This window comes from Pipra filicauda, unplaced genomic scaffold (assembly GCF_003945595.2).
Source record: "Pipra filicauda isolate LSUMZ 115617 unplaced genomic scaffold, ASM394559v2 scaffold309_size868695_pilon, whole genome shotgun sequence".
Lineage (NCBI taxonomy): Eukaryota > Metazoa > Chordata > Aves > Passeriformes > Pipridae > Pipra > Pipra filicauda.
In genome coordinates, this window is record NW_024104431.1 from 408743 (window position 1) to 424787 (window position 16045).

Here is a 16045-nt window from a genome sequence, read left to right on the forward strand (position 1 = left end):
CTGGCAAATACTTCTGCTAATGTGCACAAAATGTAACACAGCTCATTCCTGCCATGGTTAATTGGGCTCCACAAGACCGAGTGAATGTTGTCAGTACAATATTGTATAACTGCTCCTCAATCTAGAATGGGAATCTAACAAATATCTAAACAGAATTTTTCAGTATCAGACTGGTTAAGAATGTTTTCAGCAATCCCTTTACAAGGAGGATGAAACAGCTTCTATCACATAAAAATCCACATCTGGAAAAGTATAAGCAGTCCCTTTTTTCCCTTTGAATTTGGTCAGCTTTTTAGATGAGAAGGAAGGATGGATTGTCAATACAACAAACAATTCCTCAGTCTTGTGAATTTTATCATTTTTGCACATGTAACATGAGTGGAAATGCTACATTCGCACTTGCCATGGTGAACTGCAGTCTGCAAGTGATTTGCTTCTCTGTCACGTGTTGTAGCTGATTTAACTCATGTTACTGCACTTACAGACATGCTTTTAAGAAATACAAATGGCCCCAAGAGATCTCAACACAACAAAAATATTCTCACTAGATCCTACTAGACCTAAATTTATCTCCATGTAAGTACAGGTCCACACCTTCTCTGGCAGCGTGGGCCACAGAGTGCTGAAGTGACAGCAACACTTTAACTGCAGTTGTAGCTCAGGGTGGTTCCACTTGTTTACATTTTCTGTGCCCCACATGCAACAAGTTGTACTTGCACATACATATTATGGCTTGGCAGAGGCAACATTTTCCCCCAGTATGTCCATGGTGTTTAAAATGTAGTCATCTTCTAATAACCTTGCTGTTTTATTAGTATTTGTCATTATATAGCACATGAACATTTCTAAATTTGGCCATTCATTACAGAATCCCGTGCAGTTCTGCCTTCAAACATGTAAACGTCAAACTGTTATAGTGCTAGCACCAGGGATTTTAGTAAACCTCTAATTTTAAAAGAAATCACTGCATGACTTTACTGTGTTTAATATTAGAGTACCTGTTAGACACAGTATGGCCTGGAAAGATCAACTACAAAATGATTTGTGATTATGTGTATCTTGCATAAAAGGATAAAGGCTGAGTTACGTATTTTATGTTAAACATGTAGTGATTATCCCAAAACTCGGAGGAAAGAGAATCCAAACTACTCTTAAAGAAAGCATAGCTTTTAAGAGATGGAAAAGCACCCATAATTCTCATGACAATGTGAAATTGCTTGAAGATGCACAGCACTTCACCTTCATTAAACTGCTTTTTAAAATAAATACTGGGGGGTGTGGGGGGTGTGTGTATTATAATAGAGGTTTCATTACCATTTCGGGGGATGCCGGTGTGGCAGTGCCTGCTCACACGCTCAGCGCAGTTCCGAGCTGGGATCGCTGCCCTCGCACACCGCAGTGGTTGCACTGGGAGCAGCAGGACCGTGCCCTGCCCCGGCTGCAGCCTGTGCTGCTGCCCGCGCACGGCCGCTCTGCCCCGCAGGTCTCCCTCCCTCTCCACCTCCACCCCCGCCACCCTCTGCTGCGCTGAACGGCGGCCAGCTCCGCTGCCAGGACTGCCGTGTGGGGATGAATTACGGCCCTCGGCCCCCGGGCTGGACATAACCCTCAGCGTGGGGGTGAATTACAACCCTCGGCCCCCGGGCCGGACACCACCCTCAGCCCCCGGGCTGGACATAACCCTCGGCGTGGGGATGAATTACGGCCCTCAGCCCCCGGGCCGAACACCACCCTCAGCGTGGGGACGAATTATGGCCCTCGGGTTGGACATAACCCTCAGCCCCCGGGCCGGACGCCCCCCTCAGCTCCCCGCTCCCGCCCCTGGCCCGGCGCGGCCCCTCCCGCCCGGCTCGCGCGCGGCCGCCCCCTGCCGGCGGGCGGGGGCAGTGCCGGTGCCGGGGGAGGCGGCGCCGCCGCCGCGGCCGCAGAGAGGCGGCGACCGCTCCCGCCGGCGGATCGGGATCGCAGAGCCCGCGCCCGCTCCCGCCGCAGCCTCGCCGCTCCCGCCCGGCCAGATGATGAACTTTCTGCGGCGCAGGCTCTCGGACAGCAGCTTCATCGCCAACCTGCCCAATGGCTACATGACCGATCTGCAGCGGCCGGAGCCGCAGCAGCCGCCGCCGCCGCCTCCCGCGGGCTCCTCGGCCCCCGCCTCAGCCTCCCCGGCCGCGGAGCGCCGGCAGCCGCCGCAGCCCGCGCCCCCCCAGCAGCAGCCGCCGCCGCCGCAGCAGTCGGCGGGCAGCAGCTTCTTCAGCTCCCTCTCCAACGCCGTGAAGCAGACGGCGGCCTCGGCCGGGCTGGTGGACGCGACCTCCGCCGTCTCCGCGGCTGTCGGCAGAAAGTTCAAGCTGCTCCTGGTCATCGACGAGCCGCACACGGACTGGTAGGTGCCCCCGCATGCCCCTCCGCGCCCTCCTCCTCCCCCCATGTCCTTCCCCCATCCTCACTGCGGTCCCTTCCCCCGCGGATCCTTTCCCTGGCAGGTGTGGGCTCACCTGGGGCGGAGGGACGCGCCTCGGGCCCCGGGGAATGAAGCTGCGGGTGTGAGTGGCCGGGGCGCCGGGCAGAGCCCCCCCACACTCGCCGGGCAGAGGACCCTCGCTGCCTGGCCTCGCTGAGGGTCTGGAGCGCAGCGTTGCGATCTGGAAGATGGAGCACAAACCAGCGAGCCCCGGAGCGCCTGACTAGCCGTGAAATCTGTTTTCCATCACACAACACTGAATAAAACGTATTTACCGCCCTGACAAAGCATATCCTCTGTTCTCTGGAGAAATAAAGCACCCGTGTGTAGCGGCAGGTAGGATTAGGTGTCCCGGGCACGAATTTCTGTGTGGAACTGCGTGTGGTTGTAGCGTTACGTGTGTTAATTCGTGTTTACGAGCAGGTTTGTTGTCACGCAGATTCCGCTGCTTCTGTGGCAGCGTCTCAAATGCGCGTTCGGGTGAAGGTCCTTCAGGGTGTTGAGGGCCAGCCCTCGGTTCTACCGTAGCCCTTTGAATTCGTGTGGTTAGGTTAATCAACTTGGCAGGTTTTATTTGGGCTGAGTCTTTTGCTTCCACTGTCAGCATTAAAAATGTGGCATTTACAAAACTTGAAACTTGTACATCAGCTCGTTTCTCCTGTGCCTGGCTGGTACCAGCAGGAGAGGTTATTGGCTGTTTCAGACCTGTTTATCACGAACGGCTCCAGTGGATGCTGTGGTTTATAGGAAGGACATATTCTTATTAATCCTTCTCTCATTTGTTTCCATGTGTATTTGCACATCAAGCTGTGAATCGTCTCATTGCTAATTACAGTATAGAAGGTCTTAACAGTGCCTTAAAATATTACAGAGTAAAACAAGTATGTTTTTATAACACTGACATCATTCAGTAAGGGATTGTGGGGATTTTTTTGTGGGAATATTTTATTATCAGCTTCTCAAATTTACAGTCTTACTGTCTAAATGGACTTGTGCAGTTCTATGATTTGATCCAATTTACCCAATTTGCTTTAAAATGCTACTTTAAATAAAATACCTGAAACAAAAATGTAAGCCTTTATTTGTAGCAAATATGTTATTAATGTTAAGATAATATTACCTGTTACAATTTTCAGGTTTTTTCTTCTGTGTTTGGTTTTGTGGTTAGCTGTGTGTGTTGTCTTTTTTAAAAAAAAAAAGATTGTTGTATCTGCCAGACTAAGGCAGGCTCTGTACCTACGTCATGGAGATGCATCCATGGACACTGCTCACTGCCTTGCAGAAACATCTATTTATTTCATATTCTACAGTGCACAGATTTCTGCTTGGGAAATTCAATAACTCTATATGTTCATAATGTTTGTTTCTGAGAGATTTTTTCAGTGCTTACTGAAGCCATCCCGTGTATTGTGAACGTGACATTTTTTACGTACTTTATGAGTGCACCCCAAATCAACACAATCTGTTGATAGTGGCAGAGCTTTTAAAGCTCTGCATAGTGAGTGCCACCAAGAGCACTCCAGCAGTGACAAATGCGCCCAAGGTTAGTCATGCCTACTCGCTTTTGCTTTTTTTTTTTCCTAAATTTTATTTTTTCCCCTCATAGTATGCGACATGGATACATAATAGTTCTAGAAAGAACAATTTGTTGTACTGGCTCTTTCCTCTCCAAGAAACTAGTAATTTTGTAACTGAAGATTATAAAATAAATTTTGAAAAACATATGTATGATCCTTGTGGGTCCCTTCCAACTCTGGATATATGTGTATTCTCATAATACATGCGGGAGAGTTTGTTCCATACCTTTGGGAGTACCGATGTGCATTGATCTGCTATAGTATTTGACTATAAGGGCTAAAATGGAATATGTGTTATAATTCGGGGGGGGGGAAAGGAAGATTGGAACTGGCAGCAGGTGAGTGTCGGTGTCTGGTGGCTCCAGCTCCCTGCACTGCTGTGCAGTTTAGCAAGAGGAGGTTCGTAGAGCTGCTGTCATGTGATGCACTGAGCAAACCCTGTCAATAACAAGAAAAACAGCACCAAATCATCTCTTAGAGCATCCTGAGGAACCATTCCAGCTGATTTACGTTAATCCTGAGAGGAAGATCATATGCTGGGTGTTTGTTTTTGTGATGCTTTGATGTTTGTCTTAAATTGAAAGTGTATGTTTTGCTTTTGGATTGCAGTTTCAATAGAAATCAAAGGATTTTGGTCTGGATCACACTGAAATCCTGCTGATTCAGTATCCTCTTTTCATCCAGGGTCAGGGGAAGCATAAGCACCTTCATGTGTCAGCAAAGGATATTCTCTCTTACTCTGGCATCAAAGGGACATTTTATTTCTAATATATTTTATTTCTATGAAATATTGACTCATAATTGAAGCCTGAAATTTAGTAACCCAACATTGTTATTGTGGCTAATGGAATCCTATGGGATATTCTACATAGAAAGAAATGCTCAGTTGTTGCTTGCATTTTATAATCTTGATCTCAATGACACCTTTCCTCAATTTCTTGCCCTAAGAGGTTTGTCCTAATGCAAGTCGTGAAAATTACTTTACTTTTATGAGATAGGACAGAGTAAAAATTGGGAGAATTGGCTTATCTGTACTAGTTTGTATATTTTTGCTATGTTACCTGACTTCTTAAGGGAAAAGAAAATACAATTGTTGTGTCAAACTATCCTTCTTTCTCAATCCAACACATGTTAGAGCTGTGAAAGATAATTATTTTCCTACACATTTGCTGAAACTTACAGCCACATAGAGGAGAGAGCCCTCTAAGGTCTTCTTCTGAAGGCAGGACTGCAAAATAAGATGATGTCAAAGCCGTTCTACCAACTGTAGCTTTACACGTGCCTCAGTGGCAAGTGAAAGGAAAACAGAAAAACAGACGGAAGGTTGTAGTCAGCTGTCAGAGACAAATCCAGGACAAGTGGTCTTTGTTGGTTCTGGTTCTCCTGGAAGACTTTCTCTTAGTCAGTTTATACAATAAATGATCCTGTCGTCCTAAGGTGGAAGCAAAGAGCCAGCAATCGTTTTCATCAATTATCTTTGAAACTTTCTGTTGTTGCACAACAGCACCGTAAGGAGGTGGCCTGTAATGCAAATACTCCTTCCAATGGAACTGAACTGTTAATTTACATAAGGGCATTGAAAAAGCTGATTTTATTGTCAGGGCTATTCTTCATGCATTTGAATATGACATCTTTTTCAACTGCAGGTGTGCACTGAACAGACCTTTTCAATACCTTGATGTCCAGAACCCTTTTCTGAGTTGACATATCTGATTAAGAACCCTGCAAAGTATTTAAAGACGTAGTGGAAAAGAGCCTGATTCACAGATGCTCTATGGATCTGTTGGCACTGGGGAAAAGCTTCAAGAACCACTTGTTAGGTTTAATGATGATTTGATGTGGCAGAGGACAATGGCTGTTTTACAGCTTTAGAGATCTTTGTTGATAGCTTTACAAATGGAGGAAACTAAGAAGTGAAATAATTTGTTCAAGGTCATCCAGGAGACTAGTGACACAGCTATTTTAAAACCTAGACAGCTTGCTTAACCTTTTCTTTCAATTCTCATTTCCTAGTTACTGCTCTGCACTAAATGTCTAAATTTTCAGCTAGATAAGTTTATTTTAAAATGTTTTTCATTTTCTCAGGAAATAACCATTTTGTTCTGTACACAAAAAGTACTGAATATTCAGTGCTGAACAAGCAATTGATTAAAGGCCATACATCAGTCGCAAGGTGCCAAAATGCTGTGTATAGATTATTATCTTTATTAAAAGCTTATGTGTAATATTTAGAAAGCTGTTTCAATATTGAAAACTAATCATCGCTTTGTCTGTCTTGTGCTTTAAAGATTGAATATAAAACTTGTTGGCAGTAACGATGAAACTATAAAAAGTATCAAGTTGGAAAATTTTTTTCTTGTATTTTTAAGCAGAAATATGGTTAAAAGTATCAGTACCCTTTTTTTTCCCCAGAGGATTACACATTTCTTTCAATGTTTACTGCCTTGGTAGTTAGTCATCTTGTGATAGGCCTGAAAGATAATCCCCAAATGGCTGGGACAAATGCTATATGAAGAGCAAACTTTCTGTTTTAAAATGACTGTCATTTATGGGCAAACATTGCTCATCATGAATGTTTTTAATATGAACACTATTGTCATAGTGCAGAAAAACACTGGTTTGCGATACAAAAATGTAATAAAGTGAGCAGCATGAGTTTCTTAGGGTTTTTTTTTGTGGTTTGCTTGGTTTTGCAATTACTAGAAGGTGGGAAACAGTTTCAATTAAAAATACATGTGTGATTGTTTTATGTAGGATAACTACCAAACAGTTTGCATGAATGTACTGCCATGAGAATTCACTGCAGTCTTTCTTTTCAGTTTGTTCAGTGGTTCAGTTGTGAATAACTAATTAGTATTTCCTTACTCCAGTTGGACAAGAATTCTCATTTCTCTTATTTGATTGTAACACATTGATTTAGTAGATGTGGTTTTTATTGCGTTCAGTGTAAGTTTTCTGTTAGCAAGTTTTCCAGTTTTAGGAGGTGTCATCTGATTTTAATCATGCATAAATGAGGGTGAGTGCTTTGCCAGAGCACTCTCCAGTCCTCTGGGATGACTCTGGAGAAGGACGGTGTCCTTGCCAGCCTCCTGGCAAGACAGAGCATCCTGCCACCAGGATAAAGGATGGAGCCAGATGTGGAATGGGGAGGGAGAACCAGGGCGTGGGTAAACGGGGAACTGCTACTGATTGAAGGGATCCCTTGGCAGGGGCTGAAGGTGAGACACGTTTGGAGGCAAGGCCAGTGGTGTTGCAGAGGAGTAAGAAGTCTGCTTTTTAGAAGAGTCTAAGCTCTTAAAACTGACCAAATGGCCAAATGTAGAGTGTAAGGAGAAGGTAATCTTGTTAATAGATGTACTTTTTATGGGAAGGAAAAAAAAATACACTAGCTCAGTTTGTTAAAACTTGGTGCAAATAACACCAAGAGTGTAAGGAAAAGGTAATCTTGTCAATAGATGTACTTTTTATGGGAAGAAAAAAAAATACACTAGCTCAGTTTGTTAAAACTTGATGCAAATAACATCAAGGTCAGGGATTCAGTCTCCTGTATGGGCCATTCACTTCAGAGATGGACTTGATGATCCTTGGAGGTCCCTTCCAACTCAGAATAGTCTGTGATTCTGTGATATACTAAGTTGCTTTTACTAATTTAAAACGCTAATTAACAACTGTGCCTTTTGCAACAAGAAACTCCTAATATTAAAGTAAAAGTAACCTTGCCTTTGAGATAACACTGTAATCTTTCAAGGAGGCAACAGGTTCCTTAAAACCCCTGAAACTGAGCAAGGGGGATAAAGATTTTACTTTGGTTTCTCTCTGATTTTTGCTTCATATGAAAATGTCCTGTTTCAAAATTATCTTTTTGAGACATTTCAGTCTAACTGTAGTTATGGCCTTTGGATGGAGGCCCTAGCACTCCAAAAAGGAACTGGCAACCAGATTTTACATGAAGACAGTGCATACTTAGCTCCTTACAAGCAGGTAATTAGATCAGCACTACTTCCCAGCACACACTTCAGTTTCCAGCTCTGCATTAAGGGCTCTCTGCTTTTGCAATCAAAATAAAAACCCAATTAAAGGAGAGATGCAGGCACATGTGTCTGTGGGCTGGGAGGACACAGGCACACGAAGGAAACCACATGGGTTTCTGCAGAGCAAGGTGAAATTTATCCTGAGCTCTGTCTCATTTACTGTGAAAGCAGCAGTGAAGCTTAGCTCATTGAACTGTGTCACTTGTTCTTCGTCCATCATTTAAATTTTAGGTGCCCACTGGCCAGGGCATGAACAGCAGGAGGTGCAGCTGAGCTCCCTGCAGCGTGGAACATGGTAACAACCTCAACTTGGAGTGCACAGCAACCTCCTGCAAGTTGTGTTTCATGTCTGTTCACTGAAACAGCCAGCTGGTACAGCACCAGGCAGTGTGTGTGCTGGTATTTTAAGATGATCCAAGATAAAATTACTGATTTTTTTTTCTGTTTATCTACAGTTCTGTCGTGTGTAATATGTGGCTATATTAGTATAAATAGCAAAACACACTATGGGATAGAGATTACCTCTTTGACTAGATAGAAAATTTTAAAAAAGCTCTTAGTGGGAAACACTTTGTCCTCCATACTCTGTGTATTTCTCTATCTAAACAAACTCTTACAGGCTCTAATGTTATTTTAGGCCACTTAGTGTATATGAGATTCTGACTATAGATTTGGACAGATTCTATCTCTTGTCCTCCTCCATCCTACTCGTGTTCCCTGTGCTCAGGATTCAAGTGAATTTTTTCTTTTCTTCTTGATCTTTGAAGAGACAACAGAAATATCTCTGAAACGTAATGAAACCTATAATAAAATATTTAGTTGAATAGGTTGTATTAGAAAAAAAAAGTTTGCCAGTATTTTCTTCTAAAGTTTGCTTTCACAGAAAGTAAATGGAAAAATTGGCAAGGAAATAATGGATTTTAGGTAGGTTTATTTCAAAGTAATGAGACTGAAGTGAGAGTTAAAAGGAATAACAAACTGCTTTGTAGACTATAGAACCAAGTAAAATAAGAAATTCTACTTACAATCTATTCAGAATTTGATAATGGTTTGCCAGTAGCAAATTATAATCTGTTGAAAGAATAGATTATTAAAACCTATAATATTAGGCTTCTTATTGTTCATCTTGAAAAAGTGTGTCTAGAGGACTTCTTGTATTCTGAGTTGTATCTGTTTTAAATGGATGTCGTTTGCCATTCTGTAACGCTGTAGGGCACTGGAAGACTGTACATGTTTTTGCTGAAAGCATGTTTCTCCAAAAGACTGATGCTGACTATTCCCACAGTATCCATATGTTCTTAAAGCTGTGACTTCACTATATGCAGTTTTAGTACTCAGTTCTTAATAGCACCATGCAAATCATAGAAGAATTTGTATCCAATACCACATAATTGTACTACCTTAGCTCTTGGGAATCTGCTTTAATATCATTGAAATAGGCTGATGTTTGAGATTTTTATACATTTCTAGATAAGATACACTGCAACCTGCATTTAAAAACATGATAAGACCTTAGTGAAAATATGTGAGTATGAAGTTCTGTCTGAGGAAGAGACTGACAAACAGTCAGGTTTCCATATACAACCTCCACAGAAGGATTCTAGACCTGGTTAGATGAACACAGCAGAAAAGGGTAATTACAAGTAGGTGGAAAAGTTGTCAAGAATGGAAAAGAGTAAATTGGCAGAGAGAAAGCAGTGTTGTAGATGACAAAAAGGGAAGCAATAAATTATTAAGTAAATGTTACCTGCAATAATGGTACTGTTTCCAAAGATGAGGCAACTCACCTTGTGGAGTGAAAAAATTGTGCAATGAGCTGATAAGACTTCACAGCCCCCATGGGTGAGAGGGCAGTGTCATATCTTGGGCTAGAATGAAAAATGCTTGCTTGATTGCACTGCTGCCTTTGCTAATTAAACAGCTTTATCTGTGCTGAGTCAAACTGATCTTCTCATAGAAAAGCTTGTGTGCTTTCAGCCAGCCAGCTGGAGGGACAGGTATTCATGAAAACACGAGCTGCAAACTTGTTTAAGCTTTTGCAAAAAGCATAAAGACTTTGCTGTTTTTGCTATACCCACTGTCACCACAGGTGTGTCCCTACCTGGCTGACACTGAAATAATAATGAACTGATTCCTAACAAAAAGTTGGTGACTAGGGTTTATAGATTTGCAAGCCAAAGTGATGGAAATGTTTCATTCAGAAGACACTGACTCTTACATCTGACGAGGCTGTTCCTGGTTTTCCTTCAGGTGTCTCGAGCAGTGCAGGGTTCCCCTCAGCTGGAGCTGAGGCCTGGTGCCTTTGGATGTGTCAGGGAATAGTGAGGGATGTGTGAGGCTCATGCTGTGGTTGTGGCTGCCCATCCATAAGCATGCTGATCAGGGCTGCCAGCCCATACCTGCTTGCTCCTTTTGGAATTGCAAATGTCAGTGGGATTCATTTAATTAATAGATTTGTCCAGTAGACAGTGCTGAAGAGCGTGGAACTCCAGGTTTTTAGAGCCTGGGGTTTTTTGCACGCTGTAGTTGTCTGTGTCCTTCCTGTGTCTCTGTGATAGGAGCAGGTAGAAGACAACTGGGATGTCACTTTGTTGTGTAAGTGCAGTTGGGAGTAGCTGTGAACACTGTTCCCTTAATTTCCACCTCCGAACACCTGTGTTTGCTGGGGCTCAGCCCACTTTTTGTGAGTTACTGTGAGCTCCTCATATAAGAGGTGGGGGCAGGAAAAGAGAAATTAAGGACTTAGTCCCAGCTGTGCAGAGAGAGGCATAAATGGGCTTTCCCTATTTTCCTTTTTAAACCCAAACAGCTCTGAGAGGTTTGGTGTCTAATAAGTGTGATGAACTGTTTTTGCCCCTCATCACATGCCACCATCAGCCAGCCAGGTGGTAGAAGTTTTTAGAAAAGGCAGGTTTGGTACAACCATTAAATGCACTTTCTTTTAGTTGTTTTTTTTTTTTTTTTTTTTTTAATAGATGTTCCATGTTTGACCTTGTTTGATTAATCATTTTGTCTCTATAGCCTTATAACCCAATTGGATATTGGTGTTTATAACACATCGTATACACTGATTGCTAGTAGGAGTTATTAAAAATACACACATTTCTTTGAATTTTTATCAGGTGATTAAAAAAATAAAATATTATCAGAGCCCCACATAAAATATTTTAAATATTTTCATTCTGTTCTAAAGCACTCACATAAAGTGATTTTATATAAACTTGTAGATTTCTTCAATTTAATGAATTATTTCTTTTTATATCTTTTATGTTATTAAAATATTTCTATATTTTAAAATGGAAAATGGATTAAACAAAACTGATATGACCTTTAGGAAAAAATGTTGCTATAATTTCCTGTCTTAAACCCCATTTTTAAAAAATATTACTTCTACAGAAATAAACTGTGAGTGACTAAGCATTAGGGAATCTCACAATGAATAGATAGATGAAAGCACAGAAATTGTTCTTTAAAGGAGTGATAGGTATGGTTTCCTCATAAGTATTGAGCATAAACACTCATAAATCAAACTATCAGCAATATGTGCTGCTTATTGGAGAGCTCCTGCAGATCATACAGTCATTGAGGTTGGAAAAGCCCTCCCAGCCCACTCAGTCCCCCCTGTGCCCAATGCCCACCTTGTCCCCCAGCCCAGAGCTCTGAGTGCCACATCCAGGCCTTCCTTGGGCACCTCCAGGGCTGGGGACTCCAAACCTCCCTGGGCAGCTCCTTCCAGTGCCTGACAGAAAGAAATTCCTCCTGATATCCAACCTGATATCCAACCTGACCCCCCACTGGCTCAGCTTGAGGCTATTTCCTCTTCTCATGTGGAATTAATTAGGAGATAATTATTTTGGTGTTTGTTGATAAGGCGTAAAGCCTGTGGCATGACTGGTAATAAATCCCAAATTACGTTTGTGTGTGGATGTGTCCCTGTCTCTAGGAGTAAAAGTACGCTCATCTCAGTAACTTTCTGAGTAGGAATTTCAGAACTGAGTGCGAGTTTAGATACTCTCCATGCATATCTGAAAATAAAGTGGTTCTCTCATGCAAGAAGTGCTGCTGTCTCCCAGTTTTGACCTTGCAAATCTTATGCTGTTTATGAAACATTGACTTTTTTTGCTGAATTGCCTGGTTTGTAGGGCCTGAAATCTGCTAAGCTGCGTGCTTACTGCTTTCTGTTGAGGATTGTGGCAGATGCCAAGATCCTTTATTGTGATAAGATTGACTTCTTGCAGGAGAAACCAGGGGTGACTGTATGGGGGAGATAAAAACAAGCCTAAGGAGGGGGGAGGAAGCAGAAGTTAAAATGCCTCCTTTTTTAGTGTTATGATTTAAGGGGAATTCCAAAAAAGAAAAAAAATTGAAGTTTTCTATCTTAAACCCAAAGTAGCAACTTGCCCTTCCTGTGGTGCGTGTGTGTAGATAGCTCCGTGCCTAACTTCAGGTTTGTGTTGTTTAACCTCATTTCTTCTTTATTGCTTCCAATTTCTTACTAATAAAACTGGTTATAATTCCACTGAAACAATGCAAATTTAGTACATTAAACTCCAATATGAGATCAGTCACAGTATCTTAAGTCTCACATTTGGTGAACTTGGATGGTTCCAGAGAGGAAGGTTCAGCACCATTTCACCACGTCTGAGTTTGCTTCAATGGTTTTGTTTGTGCTGAAGATCATTTCCAGTGAAAGCTCTTTATGTATGTCCACACTTCATCATGGTTTGTCATGAAGAAAGTTTTAAAAAATGTCAAAGGTTTCTTTCTTTTGTAGGACCAAAAACATTATTATTAGAAAAGCCACCATGTCAGATTTATGATTCTGAAAGTGTGATACAAAGATTTTATCACAAAACATGATAAATATGTCTGATTCCACTGAGTGGCAATAGGGTTAAATAATGTGCTGTGACTACAGGACTTGTTAGTCCTGTAGTCCTGTAGACTTAATAGTTGTTGTCTCAGCCATCCACTGTTCAAGGTAAATAAAAATCCCAGGGATATTTTTAATTAGGAAAAATTATTTATGAAGCCTTTGTCTTTGAACTGATAACCAAAATTTTTCCTTAGCCTTATGTAATTGTTGCATACAATATATATTAATAAATGGTCATAGTGCTTATACCACTACTTCTAAAATTTTAGAGTAAAAGAATTTTAAGTCTTTGCAATGAGATTTAAATACATGGGCATTACACTTAAAACAACAACAACAAAGTTCCTTTTTTAGTAGTGTGCAATAGTGACGGATATATTTGTGTGTATGCACACATAAGTATAATTTCTTTTTTTAAGAAGAATTTGTAGGAATTTTCCCTGATGGGCAAAGTCCAGATAGAAAATAATTTGTGGTTGTAGTTTTCTTGCTACTGGGTTGCACTGGAATAAAAGGAGGCTCTTCCACTGTCCAGTGAAAAGTCACTCAGCTATTTTGGAGACGGGTCTCACGAGAATCTCTTGTATGGGTTGTAATGCAGAAGGCATGGGATTTAGAAAGTTGATATTTTGTGTCAGGTTGTACTTTACCTAAATTCTTTTAGTTGGACCCATGTTCTAGGATTTTTGTGCTGATTTATTTCCTTACTGAGGAAGGAATGTCTGGTGTGCACCAGCAGCAACAATGTACGCCAGGGTAAGATTAATTTTCCTGGCAATAATAATACGATAGAGGAGTCAAGGGAGACACTGATATAATTAATGTGTGTTAAGGTTTACATTATTTCTATTAAAGTATCATCCTCTGGATTGGTCTTTGTTCATGAAATGTGGGTGGAAGCAGACTGCAGGTGTGCTCTTTCCAGGTTGGTGGGGGTCTGACAGCAGACCTTTTCAGTTTTTAAATCTTGCAATGCTTGTCCAGGCTTCTGTTTGCTAGAAGGCCTTTCCAAAAAGTTAGGCAGCTAATGAAGTTTTTGGTTTATTGATTGTTGATTTTCTGTTTTCTTTTCTGAATAATGTGACCCATTATAAACACACATTTAAGAACCCCAAATCCTTGGCTGTTGGGTGGTGTACTGATGACATATCAGGTCCTACGTGGCCTTCAGAGTAAAATGCCACTTCACAATAAAATGAGATGTTATAGTGTGATTGTTATTGTCCAAATCCCTTGGTGATAATGTCCACATATTTCAAGAGCAGTGCTCTGGAAGGCTTTCAATGTAGAATAAACATACTCTTATTCTGAAATCCAGGCTGCATGTGGTTTTGTATTATAACAATATAATTAAATCTGTATTTTATTGTTCGCTATGCTTGAGGTAGCTTGTTACTGAGCTTTTTCCTGAATGTTTGTTAGTCACTTCTTGTTTGAGGGACCTAGAACAATGAACTTATGATGCTTTCTGTGGAACAGAGTTCCAGTGTTGGTTTCAGCCTTTTGAAAAATGTGTAGCAAGCTGCTGTCTGTCTGTCTGCCTGTCAGGGCAGGAAGAAGACTTTGTGCGTGCAACTGTTTAACGAACACCAGTGTGAGGTTTAAAGCACCTTACTTCATTTCAAGGCTTTTTCCAGTTTGTGAATTTTCAGTTGAGTGTTTGAAAGGAAGAAAACCTAATTGATGTCAAGAAAACATTTATTTTCGAGAGTCAAACAGAAATTCTTAAAGAGAGAGCCATAACTTTTCAAATATGTTATCAGGGTTGTTTGTACTCAGAGCTCTTACCTAACGCATTAGTGCTTAGAACTGTTAAATAATTTTTTAACAACTCCTTTTACTGTCCTCTTTTCAATTATTTGATGAAGAATTCAAAGAATTGAAAAAAATTTCAACCTTGGTGCCTTTCTCATTGCTAGGATTTTTGTTCAGAATGACTCAGATATTCTAACATCAAATCAAGTTTGCTTGCAGGTTTGTCACAGCACTTCTGCAAGTCCTGAAGTTGCACAAAATAGCCCCAGAAGAATAAAGGATAATAAAGTTTTCATGTATGATTTTTATCTTGCGATCAGAACGAGTAAGCATCAACTTTTCATGCTGGGCCATCGAAAAGATGCAGTCATCTGAAAATCTGTAGCTTGGACAAGTAATGAGTAATCATCCTATTACTATGACTAGTAGGTTTAGAATATATTACAAAATTATTTTAAAAAATGTTAAAAGAAGCAAAAAGAAAATTTGAGTAAACAAAAGATAATTTTTTAGAGATCAGAATACTTACCATATCCTGAAATGTGTACTGTGCAGAATTTTTGATTTACTAGTTGGATTCTTCAAAATTTTCTGTTTTGAAGAAGTATTACAAGAATAGAAAGGCACTTTTGTATTTCTTAAATAAGTCTATATTTTAGACTGGCTTTTTAATAGATGACTAGAAATTCTTTAGTTTTAGACACTGGACTCCTCAAGATGGGAAGAGAGTATTTTCACTTTGGGGACTTCAGCAAATAACTTTCATGGTGGAAAATAGGATTATGTGTAATATATAAATCCAAGTAAATGATACTAATCAGCAAAAGCAGCTTGTTGTAATACATGGTTGATCAAAGTCACCATCTCTGCTGCATGATTGAGTTGTGTACTGTGACTGGTAATCTCATAATCTTGTTAGCAGACAGGACTAATTTCATTTGGCACATCAAGAAGAGGAAGATTAACATGCATGTGTGTAAAGGTGTGTACATCTCTATGTCTCTCTCTGCAGTAAATCAGGAATATTTTCCTGGAAGAGCTGTCCAAGGCATAAAATTGTTTTGCATAACGAGAACAAATCCTTCAGTTTTGTCTGAAACATTGCCTGAAAACTCAGGGTAAAAACCCGTGACTGTAAGACTGGTAGCAGTTCTGTAAGTCTGTAAATGGAAAATAAATTGATTAGAAACAGCTTTGATCAAATAGTTAAAATTATAAATATTCAATCATCTTTAACACACTCAAACTTCTATTTAGATTCTTGTATTCAGGACCTGCCTATGTAGCTTCCTTTATTCTATTCAAAAAGAGTAAGTTGGGTTTTTTTCTGTTGAAATTCAAATTA

The 16045-nt window shown here is 40.8% G+C and overlaps 1 protein-coding gene across 1 annotated transcript in view; it reads left to right on the forward strand.

Moving 5' to 3' along the window:
• The first annotated feature begins 1925 nt into the window (after window positions 1–1925).
• Window positions 1926–16045, forward strand: part of SYN2 (synapsin II) — a 184586-nt gene continuing 170466 nt past the window's right edge. Inside the window, exon 1 of the mRNA XM_027748521.2 lies at window positions 1926–2383. Within this exon, the coding sequence (XP_027604322.1) occupies window positions 2016–2383 (368 nt within the window). The 5' untranslated portion in view covers window positions 1926–2015. The remainder of the gene's footprint in view (window positions 2384–16045) is intronic.